Below are 22039 nucleotides of genomic sequence, written 5' to 3' on the forward strand. Positions count from 1 at the left end.
AAAGAGGTTAAAGTGTTGTACAGGTCCATAAAACAAAATAGCTAAAAACACAAGAGAGTCATTAAAAATCCAAGGAATACAGGTTCAACTTCCAACAGGTGGTGGTTGCAGCATCCGGCTGTGGGAATGATTTTATTTATTTTTTTCAGAACAAGGAAGTTGGTGAAAGTTGAAGGAAAAATGGATGGCAACACATACTGAGCAATGCTGGGAACAAACCCGTGTTAGATGCTGCAAAATACTTGAGACAACAGTACAACAACCCTAAGCGTTGAGTCAGAGCTGCAATGAAATCATCAAGATCAAAGTGTTAAAATCCAGTCTGACTTGTTTTTATTTGTAAAAAAAAATGTTTTAGACCTTCAATTGATTTCCTTCCCCTTCGCAATAACCACCAATTTTATGGAGGTATATCATATACAAATCCAGTATAAAACATTAAGGTTCATGGTTTAAATGTGGAAAAAAAAGTTAAAGCAGCATAGATTCAGGCATATAATTGTGGAAACTGAAAAACAGGATGTAATATTTATCCATAGTTTTTGAACATCTACAAAAATATATTAAATTGCATAATATCTTTGCAATAAATATATGGACTACTTTCAGTTTGTAGTTTTTAACTGAGCAGCATCTTTCTTTTCTGAATTAAAATCCTATGAAGTAAAAAGCAGAGAAAGATGAACCCTCAAAATACAAATCTATAAACTAAAGAGTGAAGTTTGATGAACTACGACCTCCATTCAACTCGTTCGCACTTTCTGGAGCGTGTATGACAGCTGAGAAAATGATCGGGATTCATCAAAAAAAAAAAAAAAAAAAAAATCTGAATGGACTTTACAACCATAAGGGTATAGCTCTTTAGAAAACATATTATGAAAGAGAATTTAAATGCTTAAATGAAGTTCCATGACACAATCCATCTAAATAGAAAAGCAATGCTGAAGAATGTCACATTTATGTGTAGATTACTTTAATTCATTTTTAGTTACATGAAAAGCTGAAGTAAAGTCATACATATATACAACAAAAATACTCAGTTTCAAAGCATGCATCTCCAAATTTGTACATTCAATAAAAATGTAGAAATGTTGTAACATTTAGAGACAACAAATGTCAAGCAGACAGAAGCCGTTCACATCAAAACCTGTGCAGATAAAAAAGAAAAAAAGAATTATCGGAAGTCCAATTAAAAGTACTGCTAATCTGCTTAAAATTTTGTCTCTCTTAGTATGGAAGGATCATAAACCTTATTTTCATTGATGCTCTTGCTGGAGAAATTGCCGTTCATATAACTATTTATACTTTAACAACAATAAGATTCAGTTTAGTTTTTAGCCATCCACACTAGAAGGGTTAATTCATGGTTTTCTTATTGTTTTGAGACATTTCCTGTTTGGTTTATTTGTCTTTTTTTAATCTTTCTGTATATTCCAGCTCCTCTCTAACCTGCTTTCAATCAGTCACTTGATCTCACCTGGTTCCAATCCCAGTAATCACTTCTCCTTTTCCTCTTATCTCTGGTTTTCTGAGGTGCTGGTCAGATCCTCCTGTTAACATCCATGAAATCTGCTTTTTGTACTTTTGGTTTGACCTTTGTCTCTGTGCTACCTGTAAATGCAATAGGTATCACCAGTCCTGGCACACGGAACAGATAAATAAACCAAGGTGTTTGCCCTGCTGCCTCTGTTTCATTAGGTTAAACTTAAAACACATTTTCATGTGAACATTGGCGTTACGTGTAGAAGGACTAATTACATGTGAAGTCTTAACATTGTACTTTGGAAATGCACGGTTTTACACTGAAAAGCATCTTTTGTTAAATACAAATATATTTACAGTTTATATATATATATATATATTGGAAGTAAATTGAAAACAACATTCTTAAATACATATAAGTTACAACCTAGAAATATTTTTCTTCAGATTAGAAACATCATATGGTAAATGACATTGTGGAACTTTTTTTTCTTAAGGATTTATGCTTTATTAGCAAAGACGCTTTATTGTACAACTTATCCTAAATATGGACGACAATATGTACCAATGACCTTGAATGCATTATAGCGAAATCTTGTTTTAACATGCTGTCTTTACAGCAACTTTCACTGCACGTGTTAAATCTTATTCAGTCCCTTGGAAAACTATTCCTATGACTTTTTTTTTAAAGATTTTGTCATGCTACCTTCATAATATTTGAACATTTTTGACAAATAAAAAAAAAAATGTGTGAGTGCATTTGTATTAACCCCCCTGTGAGTCAGCACTGAACCACCTTTTTGCCAAGATTACAACATCATCTCTCCCTCCACAACTTTATCCCTGAGCTGACTGGTGTTGTCCTTTGTCTTTATGATACTCTTTGTTTATATGGTAAGTGTTATTTAACAGACCTCTGATGCCATTACAGAACAGCTGGATTCAAGCTGAGATCCTCTTAAGGCAGTTGGTTTAATAGAATTCTATTTTGAGGTATCAGATTAAAGGAGGCTTAATCCAAATGCACACCACTCTTTCCTGTTTTTAATTTGTAAAAGATTTTAATCCATGGATCCTATTTTCCTTAAACTTGAAGATTCGATAGTTTGTGTTGGTGTATGACATACAATCTCGACGGAATACACTGAGGTTTGCGGTTGTAATACGACATATCTGAAAAGTTCATTAGGTATAATAACTTTTTTCAAATCACAGTAACCAGTAACAGTTCACATGCTGGTTATGTACACAGTTTCATTTAGAATTAAATACTCAATTTGGGTTCAGAACCTTCACTTCTGCAGCAAACCTCCGTTACATGTATAAAAAAGGTTTCCAGCACCATGTGGGTTGGAATCAAGCGAGTGACGGGCTTTTTCCAGAGACTTTTTTACCCCCTTTTTTTTTTTTTTTTTTACATTTCAGTAGACCTCATTAAGTCTTGGTAGTCAGAACCGTTTAACCTGAGCCATCCTGGCTACACAGGAGCTTCACCCATGCCTCCTGTGTGTGTGAATTCTTCCAGCCCCGGTGACTTCTCATCCTCCTGGGTAGTTGTCATCTTCCGCCAGCGCTGGCCATGTACAAGAGAGTTAAATCAACCTCTGGTGAGACCATGAACAGTGTATTTTTTTTTTAAAGTCACATCAGATAAGATCAATGTAGATGGATTTTTTTTTTTTAACAATGCTGGAAATACAGCCATCCATCTAGTGAAACCAGAAACTACAGTATCTCACAAAAGTGAGGACACCCCTCATATTCTCTGAAAAAAATTGTATTCTATATTTTCATGGGATATTTTCCCCTAGGGCTGTACTCACTGTTGTCACCAGGGGTTTAACGGATGTGTGTTGGGTTATTTTAAGGGGACAGCAGGTTTATGCTGTTATGCACACTCTACAATGACTATATTGTATCCAAATGTCATTGTGTATACGTAGTGTTGTCCAACGAGAAGAGATTGTAAAATATTTACAAAAACCTGCGGGGTGTACTCAGTTTTGGTAGTTACCGTGTCCGCTAGAAGTTATACAGTCAGCAAAAAAACATAGGTTGACAATATTAACAAAATGAATCAGAAACTTGCATGCATGTGGATGTACCTGCTTGATGCTGCCTTTGGTAGTGCAGAACATGTAGATCACATAGCCTGGGATGAGGATCATTGAAGACAAAGCCATGAACCATCCAATCACTTGGCCCCACAGTGGATACACATACTTCCCCAGCATCAGGGGTGTCATTTCAATTGCGCTGAAGGTGAAAACCCCCTATAAATGACAGATTGAATTAATTTACTATAATCAGTTGCTGGAAATTTGCTTTTTTGGTAATCACTTTTCCATCACACTGTCAACCTATGGCGTTAAGTTGCTTATCTATTATTTATTCACTGTCTCTTTTATACATGCATTTCAAGATTTTATATTCAGTCCATTTATTTTATATTAATAAAACAGCATGTTTGGTCAGCCCCATTAAACACTGGGTTTCTCCTTTCTTCAACAAGTTCCCAATATTTCCAGTCATCAATCTTTTTAATAATTGGTGTTTTTTGTTCTGTTTCTACAAAGCCCATTTCTGATTTAATTTATTTTTTATCCGCGAAAGGTGCAATATGAACAAAACTGACTTGGTATAACCCTGACCTCCAGATAGCAGGAAAGTGTCATTAGTGCTGGATTAGGTGAAGCACCAAAGTGCGTATAATCATTTATTAAACAAGGACAGAGAACGTACAGGAGGCACAAAGAACACAGGGTGAGGAACTCAGAAGGGTCCCAGGCATGTGAAATGCAGGCATGTTAAAGGGAGAATCCAGTGGAGAGCAATGGGAGCTTATATACTGAGGTATAAGTGGATAATGTCATTGAACGTACGTGAGCTAATCAGGAGATAGGGTGAATTAGAAAATAAATAAACTGAAATAAAAAAACTGAAATAAAAAAATAAAAATAAAAAAAATAAACTGAACAGACTACTATCAAACTGCGGGTACAATCTAACAGAGATCTTACAAAAAATAAACTATTTTTTAGAAATAAGAAAGCAAAAATGGAAACAACCACCAATTTCTTCCCGCATTGTTTTGAGATGACTTACAAATTACACCAAAAAAAAAAAAAAAAAAAAAGAACATTGTAGCAATAATTTCATTCCTCTATCGATTTTGATAGAAAGAAAAATTATTTTTTAAAGAAAAAGTAACACGTTTATTGAGCAGAAAAAAACGTTACGTCAAATAATAATAGCTGTTTCTCTACCAGGCAGATCAGAGGCGTGAAGAAGCGCCAACAAAGCTTCCACCAGATGCATGGCCGATAACCAATCATGTCTTCAATGTTCTTGTAAAATCGTTCAGCTCCTGTCACATAAAAAAACAGTGCAAAAAGGAAAAGAGGTTGGTTAATATGGCAAGGATGAGAAAGCCCACCAGATGAAATCTTGCAATGTCGCCATGTTGGAGAACTGAAACGCGATAGCAACACAGTTTGATCCATTAAAACGATTAAAGCCATATATTTTCTTTAACTCCAATTGGGATTTTTTTTTTTCTTTTTTTTTTTTAAATGCTCATTAGCAATAAACATGTAAACAAAATGTATCCCTACCATAAAACCAGGATATGGAAACGGTTTCAAAGAAGACAAGGAAGAGAAGACACATTCCACTTGCAGAGTAGTAATCAAACATCTTGAAGACATACAGACCACCCTGGGACATTTAAAGAAAACACAGATACAAGGAGAAAAGGCTGAATGCAAAGTATTTGGACTCAAGCTTTAGCAATATAATACAATTGCACTTCTGTAGCATAGCTGTACATTTACAGTAGCCTTCAATATCGCTCACAGCCCTAGTAAACGTGCACAAAAGTCTCAGAATAAGTTGTGACAGGGCAGTGCTTCTCAAAGAATGGGGTGCCCTGTTCTAAACCATTCTAAATGTGACAACAGCACCCCCTGCTGTTTGGTCTATACTTGCAGTATGTTGAATACTATTAACATAAAAAAATGCAGGATTTAATGTAACTGAAGTTAGTCTTTAATATTAATAGCTCAATATTATCTTTGCCATATGAGATTCATAGCTAGTTAAAAGTAACATATTTCCAGAGAGAGAACGTGCTGTGTCCGCAAGCAGTGAACAGTTTTGTTTCATCCTTTGTTTTGACTGCAGGCACAAATCAGGCTAAAAGCCATTTAGTTACCATTTTGTTAATATTATGTAGTTGAAAAAGTGTGACAATGCTGAAGCATTCTAGCTGTTGGAAACCATTGTTACATGTTGTTAATGAACTATATATATATATATATATATATATATATATATATATATATATATATATATATTAAAAGGGACTCTGTGTAATCTTCAAAACAACATATTTAATGCATTTAAACAGAAAATAATAAAAATTATATTTTTGTGGAGGGGGCTTGAAAATTTCTCGGTGACGCAACAGATGACGTGAGAACCACCGTGACGGGGTTTTGCCGACTACAAGATGCCACTATTTGCTGCAGTTGAGCTTTCAAGAAATTAAACCAGTTTCTTTTACTGTAGCTCTAGGCAAGTTTAGCTGAAAAGCCAAATTTTGACAGCCTTACATATAAAGGTTAATACAAATCGTGTCGCTGTCCTGGTTCTCACTACACATCTACACAGACCTTAGTTAAATGCCAAATTGTCCTGCGTTTCCCATTTTGAAGAGAGGTAAATAGTAATTGTTTTTTTTGTTTTTTTGCAAGGTCATATCTGTACCCCAGGGGAAAAAAATAATTCATGGATTACTAATGAAAAAAGGCCTTGACACTTTAACCAACCTAAAAAAAAACATGAAAAGTTACCAAAAATGTATTCAGATACATTTATTTTGTTAAATAAATGTACCCCAATCAAACATTTATTTCTATATTTCTGCAAGAGGCTAAGCTCCTGCAATAATAATTTATTTGAAGACTTCGTTATTTGCATCTTTACTGGGGGTCCCTATAATTTTTAAAGGCACTGCATGTTGTGTAAGGCCTTTTCTACTATAACATTATTTGAACACACACCTGAGTGATATTGGAGAATCCAATGATGAAGGAGACGAAACAAACAATAAGGATGAAGAGCTTCTTCCTCTTCCTCAGCACCAGGGGATACTCATCCATGAGAGCCGTGATGAATCCTTCGACTGTGCAGAACTGACAAATTAAGTTGTGAAAATAAAGGAGTCAGCATGCTTCCTGTATGTGAGAGGAAATTTGACCTAACCTTATGAAAACTTAGTCATCACATTTTGATTTTGTTAAAGAAGTGTTCTATATCCAACATATAGTCTTCGTATTGTGTTTCTTCACAGTGAACTGCCCCCTTCTCTGTAAGTCTTCTACACAATATATATATATATATATATATATATATATATATATATATATATATATATATATACATACAATAGTCCCTTTGTTTTTTTTAAAGAAACCAATAGTTTGTTTTTTTTTGTTTTTTTGCTTTTGATAAATCATTTCAATACATTTTACCCAAAGCAAGACCCACTCTTAAGTGACCTGTTTTGTGTCGCTTTCCAGTTTAGCGTCTTACTAACTTAAATGTATGTTTTCTGCATCTTCATGCACAGATCGGCATCTATTAGTTATTAGTTTACTTACAAAGCCACCTTGGTAATAATTTAAATAGTTCTCACACCATGCACATATATAGTTTGATTACAATATCAATTTAGATTCTGTTTAAAATCAAGGGACATAGCACTGCAGCTGTAAAAAAGCAAAAACGTACACTTTTTTTCTGTTTTTGCTTTTCTGTCATATTTACATCTAATAATTATGAAACAAACAAAATTAAGTATCAGCAAGTACAGAAGACAGTCATTAAATTATGGTTTAACTTATTAGGAGCAGAAAAGCTACCCAGGTAATTTTGGCCCGGTGTGGAAAAAAATTATTGCTGCCCAACCTCATGTTAAATCACCACTTAACTGTGACCAATGTAGCTGCATCTTTTAAACGCCTGAGTTTTGTTTGGCCACACCCGGACTTGATGAAAGATATCTGAAGAATCCAGAAATCACCAAACTGTAACTTCAGTTTCTTGCCATCCCTGGAAGTGGAACCCTGTGACTAATTACCTGCCTGCTCATTGTTCAGCAAACCCCCTCTCCAGTTTCAATGCCTCTGCGTTAATAAGCTATTGGCTAGATCTATCTGAGTGTCCTCATTCTTTGTGGTACTTGTTACTCTCAAGGTGGTTATATCTTCGTGTCTTAAGCCCTGTAAATGTCTCCATGTACTTGTTTAACTTATTTTAAGACTGCCGTAATCATGTCTGCGTGATACCTCCAATGACTCTCCATTATCCAACAGTCTAAGGCACCGCAGGCCTCACTTGCCTGAGTTAAGGTCATTATGTTTCAACACTGGGAGGCAGAAATAGTGCCGAACACAAAGATTTTTCTCCCCTTCAATTAATTTATATATATTTTTGTTAGCTTGCTTTTTAGTTTATTCAGTTTATCATTTGCTGACATTAAATGTTGTTTTATCTGAAATGTCAAATGTGACAAAGAACACAGGAAATCCCTGCGTGAGAAAATTCCCTTTTCAAAGCAATAAACCTTTTGTCGTGATCTAGTCTGCCTGCATGACTTCACTCTCTTGCACCAGACAGATTATCTTCATGCAGATCACCTGCGAGCCACCTGCTGTGGCAATCAAGCTCATCACCTTCATCTGGTTATTCGCCTTCAAATCCCTGCCGCAACAGACAGTGGCAGATTATTGAAAGCCTTAGCGAGTACATGGACAGTGTTCGTCATGCCGTCAACCTTTTTTTTTTTTGTTGGTATTCTTGTCTCGCTTAGCCTTTGCTGAACATTTACCTAAGCTTCAGAGTTCTGCACCACCACCCTCGCCAAGCACCTGGATTTGTCTGTCCTGTTTCTGACCTACTGTGCATGATCCCAGCCTGTTCTGGACTCTGACTTCGCCTTAGCCATCGTCAGTTCCTGTCACTTTCTACTGTGTCCAGCCAACCCTCAGAATCCCCAGAAGTTTCCTGTATGTACCAGGTTAACATTATGAATAAATCTTTAAAACGCAACGCCATGTCTGGCTCAAATACTGGATTCCATGTCTCTCTGCTTCTTGACAAAATGATCAGACCTATAAAGAATGTCACAAATTTGGCCTTTGAAAATCTTCAGGGATGCCCGGTTATTGTTTTCTTCTATCATTATTTGTTTGTAATTCATCATAAATTTACAATGCATCATCTGCTGTCTATGGATTTTTACAGACCAAAATACCTGAGTTCCTTTCTTGTTTTTTTTTTCTTCAAAATTTATATTAGTATTACCCTCATGGCCAATCTTTTCACCTCATTAAGTGACATACAAATAAATGCAGAAACTGTAAACTGGCCCCCAAAAAGACAAGACGATCCTGTTTTACTACCTGGCTGTCCAAGCCGAGCATCATGAGCATCGAGAAGAAGAGGATGGCCCAGAGGGAAGACATGGGAAGCTGGGTGACTGCCTGAGGATAGGCTAGAAAGGCCAAACCTGGACCTGTGTTGTAATTAAAATCATAAATGGTTTACGCCATGGCAATTTCTACATTCAAGACTGCCATTTAAGTTTTCAGAAGTCCCCCCGTAAAGTTAAAGGTACCTGATGCCGCCAGTTCCTGCACTGGTTTCTTTGTGATGTAGGACATGAATCCTACAATAGAGAAGATGACAAACCCGGCAAACATGCTCGTACATGAGTTGATGCAGCACACTATGATAGAGTCCCTGAGGAGATGAGATGAGAAAAGACACAATGAATTAGAAAGAAAGAGAGAAAAAAAAGAACTTGATTATCAAAGATGTTTAAAGCTTAGATCTTCTGTCCTCACTTGTACACGTCGTTGTGGTAAGTGTTGTAGCTTCCGAGTGCAATGAGCGAGCCCAAGCCCAGTCCGTAGGAAAAGAAGATCTGTGTCGCTGCGTCCAGCCACACCTATGAAGGAGGACACCCACATGTTCTTGTGCAGTGTGTTCTCGTATTTTGAGAGGAAAGAGGGATAAGACTTTGGTTTGTGAGCACTGTGTACCTCAGATCGAATGAGCTTATTGAAGTCTGGGGTGATGTAGAACAGGATGCCATCTATGGCTCCGGGAAGGGTGACACCTCGGAAGAATAGGATGAACAGCATGAAGTAGGGATAGGTGGCGGAAAAATAAACCACCTAAGAGAGAGAAATAAAGGGAGTCTTGGAATCTGGGAAAAATAGTTCCAACTTTCAGGTCTGCAGTTTTCCTCAATGGCAAACAGGCCACGTTTCTTGAATATGAGATGCATAAGAGACGGAGATAATTTCTAAAACGTTTCCAAATGTGACTTGCAGTTCTGCAGCATAATCATTAAGTCTAATTGGTAATGTCCCATCAACACCAGGGCCTTGGGGGGAATCAATTTCTCTCACTTCTGTCAGACACCTCACATTAAAATCCAATTATTCCTAGCAGCGAATGTGTAAATGTGTTTCTGCCCAGATACTTTGCTTCAACTTGCTGTAATTTTAATTTGCAGGGAGCAGGAAGGAATGTTTTTTCCCTTATCTTAAAATAAATGTTTTCAAATCATTAAGCTATACGAACTACAGATCCCCTGAAACAGTTATTTCAGTTTCAGTGTAATGTCTGAGACATCATTGGGGGGGTCATAAATCATATCATCTTAAAACAAAATCTGCAGTCAAATTATTTTTTGTTCCTTACCTTAATACAGAAAAAGTTTCTAAATTTAAAATAAGTACCACCATCAGATCTACAGATGATTAAAAAGTCATATTTGTATTAGGGCTGGGTATCATCTAGGATGAGCCAATTCGATTATCGATACATAGCTCACGATACTATACGATTTTCGATATAGCTCAGCTTGATTTCATTTGACTCCAATATCGATATTTATTGTTTTCAGATGAATGCTCAAAGTAATTTAATCAAAAAAGTAAAAACCAAGCCAAATATTATATTTATGTTTAGTTTATCGAACACTGATATATTAACAGGAGAAAAAAAGTGCATTTGGTTCAATGCATTTAACGTATCACAGAAGCTAGCTGATTTTAGGGACGAAGGCGATTCTAAAATCCTGTTGGCCATTCCGCAAATTCGTCTCACTTGTACTTCCTTGCTGTGAAGAGTAATGGCATGTGTAATAACGCCCCCTAGGGGTTGGGAGGTTTATCGATATTGAAAGCCAGAATATCCATATTAAATAGTTTTTAAAAACATTGATATTAATCTTTTTATCGATTTTTATGCACAGCCCTAATTTGTATATTGTCTAAGTTCTGAAAATGGATAAATAAAAATCCTAAAAGTAACACACCCACTCCCTCCCAAAAAAAATGTAATCCTCCCAAACGTAGCTTTTATACCCATATGACCAAATACAGTATGTTGTTTAGTTGCTTTAGCTATAAAATGTTATAAGATGGGTAAAGGAAAATATTTTGGACTATTTACTGGACATGTAAGTGTTCCTGAAGAAGGCCACAAGCCGAAACGTGTTGAAAGGTCCAAGCTTTTAAGGTGTTTGGGGCGTGCCGTTCTGCACATCTGCACATGTAAATGCTTGGAACTTTTTTCCCTACTAGCTTTGAAACGAGAAGCTCTTCAGACGAAGAGCAAAATGTTTTCAGCTTCAAGACTAAACTTTAGTTTAGTTTTTTAATCTTTTTTGAATTTGTCATGTCCTGGATGACCAAGAATCTTCACCACCATCTTTTAGTCAAGTTTATCTTGTCAGAAAGGTTGTATATAATTGGGTTCTTTTAATCAATGGTCTTGCAATGATCATGCCTAGTGGGTCTAATAAAATTCAACAAAAATGGGTTATTCACAGTTATTTCATAATTTAACATGTAGGGCAGTTACTTGTTGAAATTGCTGACTTTTGTAGTTTTTACACTTAATACAGCAACTCTACAATTGGAAACTGCACTTTATACTTACCCAGGATATCCTGTCTTATGTGTTATGTATTAAAACATTACGGATGATTAAAAAGGCAAAAATCTGAAGAAATCTTTAAGGGGTCAAATACATTTTCACAGCAGTGAATCACTCTGAGAATAATGAATCTACATCTAGTTTCACTTTTTGAACTCGCTCATGAAGCTTTTGTACGCGCTTATTTGTTTCACTGTGTAAGAAAGAAAAGTGGGTCATGGCTTTAAAGATGCTTTTTTCATGAACAAAATGTTTTGCTTATGCTTATTCATGAACCCAGCTTTAATATGAATAATGCGTGGAAACAAGATAAAAGCAGAATATTCAGGGTGAAAGCCAACACGACTTTGGTGTCGAAAAAAGTTCATGACAGTCTCACCTTTCCCGTCCACTCTACTCCTTTCCAGATTGAAAAGTAGACAAGAATCCAAGCCAGCGCCAGGGTGCCCACCAAAGGCCACCGCAGCTCTCCTGGCTCCTCCAGACCACCAGTCAGCTGGTGCATGTTGCGTCTGCAGATACAGTTACATTCTGAATATTGCCACTCTCAAAATGCATTTCTGTTGGGTGGCCACGCACGTCTGCGTCCTACGGACTTACTCCCAGAACTCGGTGACAGCGCTGGTCAGGTTGGTGGTGTCCGTCAGGCTGTAATTGGAGAAGCAGTTTTCTGTGTTCCAGGGATTATCGCAGCTCTGCCAAGGCAGCTCCTGTATGAGAAAGTCCAGTCAGGCTCCAGTGGAACAAAGCATGATGGATTGTTGCAGGAAATGGGGGTCAGGTTAAACAAAGTGGAAACAATTTTCTTAAACAAAGAACTAGTCAGGTTAATCCAAGTGTCCTGCCTAATGGTGGGTTCCTTTTGCCTTGGGGGTCGGAACTAACGAGTCGCAGATTACGTCATCTCCGCCTTTTTGCGATTCTTTCTTGTCAGACAGTAGGAAAAAACATGGATGCTCGCACTGTTGTTAAAACAATAATTATGACAAGAATGCTGTTCTAGCCGGTATTTTGTGCAAATAAACAGAGCTGAAACATCCCATCTGATGGTAAAAGGTAGTGCCTGTATGTCTGACTAAATGTTGCATAGATAATAGAGAGCTGCTACAAACACTCAAAGTATGAGGTTTTATTCAATGTTGCTGCAAATAAAGAAGTCGGGTACCATTCTGTTGCATCCAGTTTACGACTCGTAATACCGACTTTTGGGGCCGTTCCAGTTAAATTTTCCGACCCGGAAGTTTAGAATTTCTGACTATCAAGGACAAATGGAACACACTATTATACAGTACTAAAAAAAACTTCCCTTGACTCTTCAGTCTTTAACACCATACATGACATATGTTTTTTGTTCTTGCTCAAAATTGTTGTTTTTGACATCCAGCCTGTTTGCAGCACAGTGCTGTGCATTTGAGAAAACACACAAGAGACGTATACGTTATAGCATCTCTGCTGAGATTGGTGGTGAACAACGTACCGAACTGAAGGAGTTGAATAAGTAGTAGAGAGCCCAGGCAATTATGATTATGTAGTAGATGTTTAGCCAGAATGACAAGACAACAGCAGCCAAACCGACACCTAAGAAAAATAAAAGAATATAAAAGACAATTTTACCATCATGCAAAATTACTTGAAAGTCAGTGACTTTTCCACAAGCAGGAAACAAAACCACAACCCAGCAGGCGAAAAACTAAATACTACCAAAAGCATACATAAACAGTGGTGTGAAAAAAGTATTTATTCCATTCCTGATTTATGTTTTTGCATTACATATCAGTCAAAGACAACACAAGTAAACACAAATATAAAGTTTTTAAATGAAGGTTTTTATTTATAAAAAATCCAGACCTACATGGCCCTTTGTGACATAACCTATCTGTGTTTTATCACACCTGAGTTCACCTTCTCTGGGCACACCCAGGCCTGACTACTGCCACACCGGTTCTTAGTATGTGCATGACTTAAATAGGACCTGCCTGACAAAGTGAAGTACATGGAAACATCCCTAAAGCTAGACATCACGCTGAGATACAAGAAGTAACTGAGATTGATCAGTCTAGAAAGCAGCGAACCACAGTGACAGTCATTATCCATAAATGGTTAAAATAATGAAAAGTGGTTAACCTACCCAGGAGCTGCCAGACGACTGGAATTAACCCAAAGAGCGCAGTGCGAACTACTACAAGACCCCACAACAACATCCCGTCTCACTTGCCATGCCTCGACTATAAGAAAGAGGCTGGGCAAAAATGGCTTCCATGGTAGCGTTCCAAGACGAAAACCACCGCAGAGCAAAAAGAACATTGAGGATCGTCTGAGTTTTTTTTTTTTTTCGTCATATTTTCATGATTCCCAAGAATTTTGGGAAAATATTCTGTGAACTGACGACACAAAAGTTGACTTCACTTTTTAGAAGGTGTGCTTCCCTTTACATCTGGCATAAACGTAACATTGCCTTTCAGAAAAAGAACATTCAACCAACAGTAAAACACGGTAGTGGGTAGTGTGGTGGTCTGGGGCTGTTTGGATGACGCAGGACGTAGAAGACTTGCTGTGGTGAATGGACCCATGAACTCTGCTGTCAGCCAGAAACTCCTGAAGGAGAAGGTCCAGCCATCTGTTCATGACCTTAAGCTGAAACGAACTTGGGTTCTACAGCAGGACAATGATCCAAAACACACCAGAAAGTCCACCTCTAAGAGGCTGACGAAAAACAAAATGAAGCCTTTAGAATGGCCTAGTCAAAGTCCTGACCTGAATCCTACTGACATGCTGTGATATGACCGTTCAAAACCCTCCAATGTGGCTGAATTACAATAGTTCTGCAAAGATGAGTGGGCTAACGTTTCTCTACAGCGCTGGAAAAGACTAATTGAAAGTTATCCTAAATGCTTGATTGCAGTTTTTGCTACTAAGGGCGCCTCACCCAGTTATTAGGTTAAGACGGAAATCACTTTATCACACAGGGCCACATACATTTGGATTTTTTTCTCTCCCTTAATAATAAAAATAAAACATTTAAAAACTGCATTTTGTGTTTACTTGAGTTGTCTTTGACTAATATTTATAGAATATAAAAAAGAAAAATAAGAAATCAGGACTGGGGCAAACACTTTTTCACACCTCTGTACTGTGCCGGTAAAAAAGTATTTAGCCCCGTAAAGTTTCTTTTTTCCATTCTAATTGTTTTTGACCTGCCCAAATGGTTAAGATCATTAAAGAAATATTACTGTTCTTATAAATATAAATATGTATAAGAATAAATATGTATGAGAACAGTAATAACGCTCTAAACCCAATAGCTAGTTGTGCCAACTAAAGAGACGGCAGCTTCCATCAAGCATTTACAATAAATGGCGATGAGTCATTTACATCACTGTTTAGGAATCTTCACCCACTCTTCTACTTGCCATTGCACTATAAAGGAGTGCAGTCATGTCACTGAATGTTTTTTTTTTTTTTTTTTTTTTTTTTTTTTTTGCCTTCACATGGGACTCAGGTGATAATCAGGTCTCGATAAAGCTACTAAAACTGAACCAAAACAATGGAGCTAATCACAGTTAATTCACGATTTAAGAATGGGGCAATTACATTTGGACAATGAGCCAGGCTGGTTTCGAAAGCTTATGTCCCTTGCTAAATTGATCCTATCATTTATAAACTACTGTTTGTATGAGTTGTTTTCCTCTGATTATTAAGTTGGCTTCAATGGTACACAAGCATATGCTGCTTAATAAATAAAGCTCTAGCATATTTTTTTTCAGGCAACAGATTCTGTAGTGTATGAAATTAGATCTCCAGCTTAACCAAAGTGCTTCAAACCTGTTTCAAAAAAGTTATGGGGCTCAAGTGCTGCAAATTGTAGATAATATATAATATGCAAAACAGAGGTGAAAGACATACTTCATAGATGCAACAGAACTTGGTGTTTCTGAAAATGTGAGTCCTCTTTTCACTTTCAGACCAACATACAACAAATTATTAGATACACAGAAATCTGTGTGACTGCAGTTTGAGATACAATGTTATCCATGATTTGTTGTTATTTTTTTTTTATTTTATTTTTTAAAGTACATTCTCATATCCTTTTAAAATGTAAGCTTCACCTTTCATCATGGGAATGAGTTTCCACACTCCTAATCCCCCCACTGAGGTGAACTGTCCAAGAGACGTCTCCAGTAAGAAGAGAGGTATCCCGGCAAACACCAGGGTCAAAAAGTATGGGATCAGGAAGGCACCTGAAGAAAAAAAAGACAACAGATGAGAATATACATTGTGGTAATAATAATAATCTGTGGCGTCTCTGCATTTGGGGCCAGTGGGGCCAGACCCCACAACATGTCATTGTGGAGCCCTATGTTTGCAATAATCAGCGAAACATGATCGTTCTTTATTGAGTAATATTGTAAAAACGACTGATTCCCTTACCAATAAAATTCTGTTAGGAACATTTGTGTCTATATATCTAAGTCTGCCAGAAAACTGACAAGCTCAGTAGGCTAAATCCTCGTGAGGCTTTTATATTGGGGCCAGCCCACCAACGTTTGTTTAAATAATGAACATCGGAAATCGCAGTGTGCATGCCCAACACGCTCTCAGTAGACAGCCGTGGGGCACAAATACTATGGCCCCAAGCTCGGATCGTCCAATCAAAATACTGGAAAAGCACATTAGGTTTACGTTCTACTGGAAAGTTTGCGGCCATCTAGTGTTGCTTGTCCTTGGTGGCTCATTGAAGGATTGATGTGAATGTATTATGTTCAATAAATGAATTATATTAGTGAGCCTTTATTTGTAATTCCATGTATAAAAATGTAATTACATTTAGCTTATATAAAATTATATCTAGTGTGTTGGATTAATTTATCTGTTTAATTTAAACTTGATCAAAAGTAGGTTGCATGCATCACAAAAAAAATCTGTTGCTATGTATGTATGTATGTATGTATGTATGTATGTCTTCCCCACTTAACCATACCAGAGATGCCACTAATAATAACAATAATAATAATAATAATAATAATAATAATAATAATAATAATAATAATAATAATAATAATAATAATAATGGTAAAAACAGGCTAATGTTCTTTTGCTGAAATGTACTTAGCTTTCCTTCATTTGAAGCAAAAAAGAAAAAAAAAAAGAAAATTTGCTTGGTACCCGTACTGATACTAGAGTATGTCTGAGGTTTGTTAAACCTTCTTATTCTTCTTTTATTTCTACACCAGTAAGGTTTGATTCGGTTAATGGATTCAAATTCAGCAGATGCATTTTCAACTTGCCACAGGGAAGGAAGTAAAAAGAAAGTGCATTTCTAAGCACCTTAGTTCAATGAAATGTAATATAACAGAGCAATTGCAAACAAATTATCTTTTAAATCCAATTTCAGTAGAAATGAGTAGTTGTAGCCTGAAGGGAAGATGGGTTTTTACTGTGGTGGTTGGGGATGAAATTATCCAGATTTATAAATTCATAAATTTAAGTCTTCTGCCTCTGTTTCAAAGAATATGGAAAAGTTGAACCTATGATTAGCCAAATTTATTTTAAATAAAACTTTGGGTGTTGTAGTGTCATTGTTGAAGTTTGCACTTACCTCCACCATTTTTGCCGCACAAATAAGGAAACCTCCAGACATTTCCTAAACCGATGGCATATCCTACGCATGACAGCAGGAAGTCGAACTTCCCCTTCCAGCTTCCTCTGTCAGGTGGAACCTCCTTTTCCTTCTTCTGATCGGCAGGGGGCGCTGTGGAGTCCAGGTCCTCAGAAGGGACGGCTTGTTTGACCTCTGATGGGGAGTTTAAGTCCACCGTGCTCTGCCCGGTCTTCCCCATCGTGTGGACCACTCTGGTCCAAATACGTCCCAAAGTCTGCTGTCCTCACAACCAGGGATGAAGCTGTGTGTTGACGTTGGTCTGATGCTGGACGGATGTTCTTACACTGGGTCTGGATCTGGACTGGGCCACCTCAAAGCGATGCACTGACTTGAAATGTGCTGCAAACACAGATTTATCCAGATGTAGATTGTATTTATTCCTGTAGAATTTGAAAATAGAAGCATAGGCGCAAAAATTAGAAAGGAGTTCCTGGATGTTAACCAACTGCGCCGAGCAAAATTAGTGTTTTCACATAATGGGTAACAGTCACAGACTTCCTTGCAATCCTTTGGATTTTTATGTGATGAATCAACATAAAGTAGTGCATCACTGTAAGCTGGAAGTATAATGAGAGGTACAAGTTCTTCGCACCAGTTTTTCACATCCAGAGACTAGATTCTGACTATTCTTCTTTGCAGAATAACTCAAGCTGTTGGACTGGAGAGAAATAATATGTCAGCCTCAATTTTCAAGTCTAACCACATGTCAGTTTCTGAGTTGTTCTTCTGGAAAGTGAATCTCCTCTTATGTCTCAGATGTTCAGCCTCTAACAGATTTTCTTTTCCTAAATTGGCCCGTATTTAAGTCCATCAACCTTTCTATCAGCTCTGAACAGCTTTTCTATCTCTGCTGGTGAACAGCACCACCGCAGCACAGTGCCAATGTTTCACTGTGAGAATGGTTCAGTCAGGATGGTGTGCCAAGTTAGACGTCTGCACATACGTCAAATAGTTAGATCTGTCTCATTTCACCAAGGGTCTATTTCATGTTTCCTGTATATAGCTTGTCGAAAGCTTATAGCACTCCATATGTTTTCCCAAGGCCACACTTTTGAAATGCATTGTTCTGCACACAGATTTTCCCCCCTGAGCTATGGATCTGCAGCTCCCCCATATTTACTCTGGCCCTCTTGGCTGCTTCTCTGATTATATACCTGTCTGAAGAGCTCCTTGTTCTTTAGGATGCAAAGTGTTTACTAATGTTCTCTTTCAAACATCCAAGGCCTTAAGGAAAAATACACACAGGGGGAATAACTTTATGTAGTAGATGACATCTGAAGGTAATCGATTGCCCTGGGTTTGATTTGGGGATATCAGGGTAAAAGGGGCTCAATGCACAAATTTTTTTTATTTGTAATAAATAAAAAACAAGATTTATGACTTTGTAAAGAAAAGAAAAGGACTTATTGCAAAGAAACTGAGAGTGTGATTGCAAGGATAACTGAAAACAATTCTGAACTTTTTCTACATTGATGATGTATAGATTTGGAAAGCCTTAAAAAAAGATTCAGACTAGAAACCAAAATTGAGAATGGCATGACCTTACTTACTCATTGTGTAAATTTCCCTGCTGTTCAACTTATCTAAGATGGCATCTAGGTAGGGAGAAGTATGCCCACTGATAGAAAAAACAAAATTAATAAAAAAGGAGAGAATAAAGGCAAGCTCCCATACACAAACCTGAATTGCCCTTAGTGGTGTATTTATTAAACTGAGACATACAAGGAAGTTGCATTGTTTGCATTCCTGCAACAGAAGCCTTTTAAATCCTCATGTTGTGCATTTGACTTGAAATCTCAGCAATAGTTTCTGTACTTGGATCTACACTTACCATACATTGTTTATCCTACTTCTTTATTTTTGGTCTACTGCAGCTAATGTCAATGATTGGTCTAGAACAGAGGTCTGCAACCTGTGGCTCCGGAGCTAAAAGGCTCTCTGGACCTTTCATTGTGGCTCAAAATGGCTAAACACTTTGGCTAGATACTTTGTCTAAAGATGATGAAGAACCAGTTAATATTTTAACATATTGATATAATAAGAAATGCAGGTTTTATCTTTTTTTTTTTATTGGAATAATTGTATTAAATTTGCACGAAAGCATGACACTAAACCAGTAATATATTTTTTGTCATTAAAGTGATAATTTTGTGTTATTTTTACATAATTTCTCACATATAACCCATTGAAGAAATTGTATCTATTTTCTTTTTGTAAAAGTTAATATATTTTTTCCTTTATTTTAAAACAGAAACAGAAGTAGAATGGTTCTTTAAGAAGGATAAAATTTGCCTTTTTCCAAATAAATGTAACATCTGCAGCTCTAACCGACTTACATTCAGCTGGTCTGAGGGTAAAAACGGCTCTTTGAATTGTAAAAGTTGCAGACCCCCGGTCTGGAAAAAGAGAAACACTGTAGAAATGTATTTTATTTAGAAAATCAGGACTCATAATCTCAGTCACCTGCTTACTGCAGTTTTTATTTAAAATAATCTCCCACAAGGAGAAATCCTTATTTCTTTTTTTGGAATATAATTTACTGTCACAAATTATTTCTTCCTTCATTTGCTGTGATATAACCCCGCTTTTTACCCTCAGCAGTCTGATCTTTGGGAGGACTGTTTATGTTTGCAAATATTGACTGTCCTAAAAATTGTTCAGATAGCTTCGTCCAATTAAGGTTAATTATGGATCACTTGCTGAACTACATATCTACAGAATGATTTTTTTTTTTTAGGCCTACTGAACCATAATTGATCTCCAGCAAAGAGTTCAAAACCAGACATTTACCTTCTTTGTTTATATTTTCATTACCTTGGGATCACTTATTTACATTTACTAAATTACAGAATTATCCACCAGCAGGCATTCGGCAAGAGGTGGGGTACACCCAGATCAGTTTGCCAGTCCATCCCAGGGCAACAAAAAGACACAATATCGGCAACCATGCAAAAAAGACGCTCATACTTAAGGCAACGTACAATCCCAATTAATTTAATAATCCTGTTTTTGGAAGGTAGAGGAAGCTTGAGGAGCTGGAACCTGCACACATACAGGGAAACCAAACTAACTCCATGCAGCGAGAGCTAGGGCTGGGTCCAGAATAATAGGATATTTTTTATTTGTTTTCTTCTATGTTGAAGTTTACATAAAAGATTAGTTTAAATCAAACTGATATGAGATAATCACTTTTGGTAAGCAGGGATGGTGGTTTGGAAGTTCCTGGTTTGAGTTAAATGAAGGCACACCTTTGAATGTATTTAAGGCACATTTCAAACGGCTTCCTAATGTGACATCGTGAAAATATCTAAAGACCTCAGCCAAGACGTTGCGAGGAAAATCCTTTAGGATGAAGATATTTGCCAGAGATGAACTTGTCTCTGTATGAAACATTAGTATTGGCCTGGTAACTGAAGCAAAAGTCCTTCTGAAGATGCTGGCCAAAGTGGGTTAAAGAATGACATCATGGTGAAAAGCGGCCTGCATGTAGATGAACTAAAAGGCAATTGAGGAAGGAAGAAGCCATTGCTTCAAAAACAGCATACAGCAGAAGGACAGATTATGGTTTATAAGTGCACTCAGGGTAAAAAACCTTAATTTTTAGAGAAAGCTACCATTGAAGTGTTTGGCCATAATGAGCATCCTTAAATTTGGAGGGTAAAGTGCAAGTATACCCCCCCAGCTGTAGCTCGGGGGTGTTGGCATCATGGTGTGCGGGTGTTATGCTGCAGGAGGGAAACTTTACAAAATAGATGGCATCATGATTAAATAACATTATAGGAAATATTTAAGCAGCATCTCAAGACATCAGGGAGGAAGTTACAACCTCGGTGCAAATGGTTCTTTGAAATTAAGAATAGTGACGTTGGATTATTTACAAAGTGATTTAAGGACCAAAAAGTCAAAGTATTGGACAGGCCCTGATCTTAATCTCATAGAAAACTTGTGGGCAGAGCTCAAAAGGTGTGAGTGAGCCAAGAAACAGAACTTAGTTACACTGTCAGGGGCAATGGGCCATGATTCCCGCACACCATTGAAAGAAACTTCTTGGAAACAGCCAAAATGCTTCATGCAAGTTTTACAGTTTAAAAGGCACTTCTAGTGAACACTAAAGAAATGCATGTAAGCTTCTGAGTTTATGTCCGGTTTTAATGTCAGAAATGTTTGGTTTATTTTCATAGTGCTTGTAAATATGTGTAGTTTAAATATTTTTTTTACCACCTGACCATAGTGCTGAAACTCTATTATTATTATTTTAAACTTTAAAGACTGCCACAGATGCCTTCAGTGTTAAAACTGGTTATTGGTAAAAACGTATAGTATATGTAAATTTACACTTCGAGCCTTTCATTTTCTTGTGTGGCCAAAGTATTGTATTGCCTCGTGTAAAAGGTAATCAGCTCCAGCTGGGCACAATGCTATGAAATATCATATAAAATAAGTCAAAAAGTGTTTTAAAACTAATTCATTTTGAGATCATCATCTGTTCAGATTTGAAGTCAGAGTTTTGTCAGGCCTTTATTGGCAGAAATGTTTCCCCCAGCAGTTAAGGAGGGCAACCTGGACACAGTGTTTCCTTACCTCGGTGGCAAACCTTGTAAACCTGAGCATACAGGAGGCAGCACAGGGGTGGATCCTACCTGTTAGTTTCCGGCTCCTTCGTCAAGTCATCCGCTAGTTTTCCCCGCACCGGCTGCTCCTCTATCACAAATCATCATTGCAAAAAAAAAAAAAGAAATCCAAAGCAAAGCACGAAAAGCTTCACATCAGTCCAAAAGGCCTTGGTGATTTAACGACATGTCTGGACCCCTGCTTTGGATTTGGAAGCTCTCTCTCGCGTGTGCTGTCATTGAGAGGTGGCGGATCCTGCAGCTAGTATCG

The 22039-nt window shown here is 37.2% G+C and overlaps 1 protein-coding gene across 2 annotated transcripts; it reads right to left on the reverse strand.

The window, feature by feature from the left end:
- Nucleotides 1-956: 956 nt before the first annotated feature.
- Nucleotides 957-22039, reverse strand: slc6a1l (solute carrier family 6 member 1, like). 2 transcript variants are annotated; one of them, XM_036149023.1, is made up of 15 exons: nt 21799-22039; nt 17096-17497; nt 15606-15737; nt 12977-13077; nt 12100-12209; nt 11879-12011; nt 9591-9725; nt 9393-9496; nt 9164-9288; nt 8949-9061; nt 6546-6677; nt 5097-5199; nt 4749-4849; nt 3588-3755; nt 957-3055 (listed from the first exon to the last, which is right to left on the reverse strand). In XM_036149023.1, exons 2-15 carry the CDS (start codon nt 17334-17336, stop codon nt 2960-2962), a joined length of 1794 nt encoding a protein of 597 aa, XP_036004916.1. In that variant the 5' UTR covers nt 17337-17497; nt 21799-22039; the 3' UTR covers nt 957-2959. The 2 variants fall into 2 exon arrangements, with proteins under 2 accessions (XP_036004916.1, XP_012705860.2); XM_012850406.3 differs by having other exon boundaries at nt 17096-17538.

Source organism: Fundulus heteroclitus, chromosome 17, assembly GCF_011125445.2.
Source record: "Fundulus heteroclitus isolate FHET01 chromosome 17, MU-UCD_Fhet_4.1, whole genome shotgun sequence".
In the NCBI taxonomy this organism is placed as follows: Eukaryota; Metazoa; Chordata; class Actinopteri; order Cyprinodontiformes; family Fundulidae; genus Fundulus; species Fundulus heteroclitus.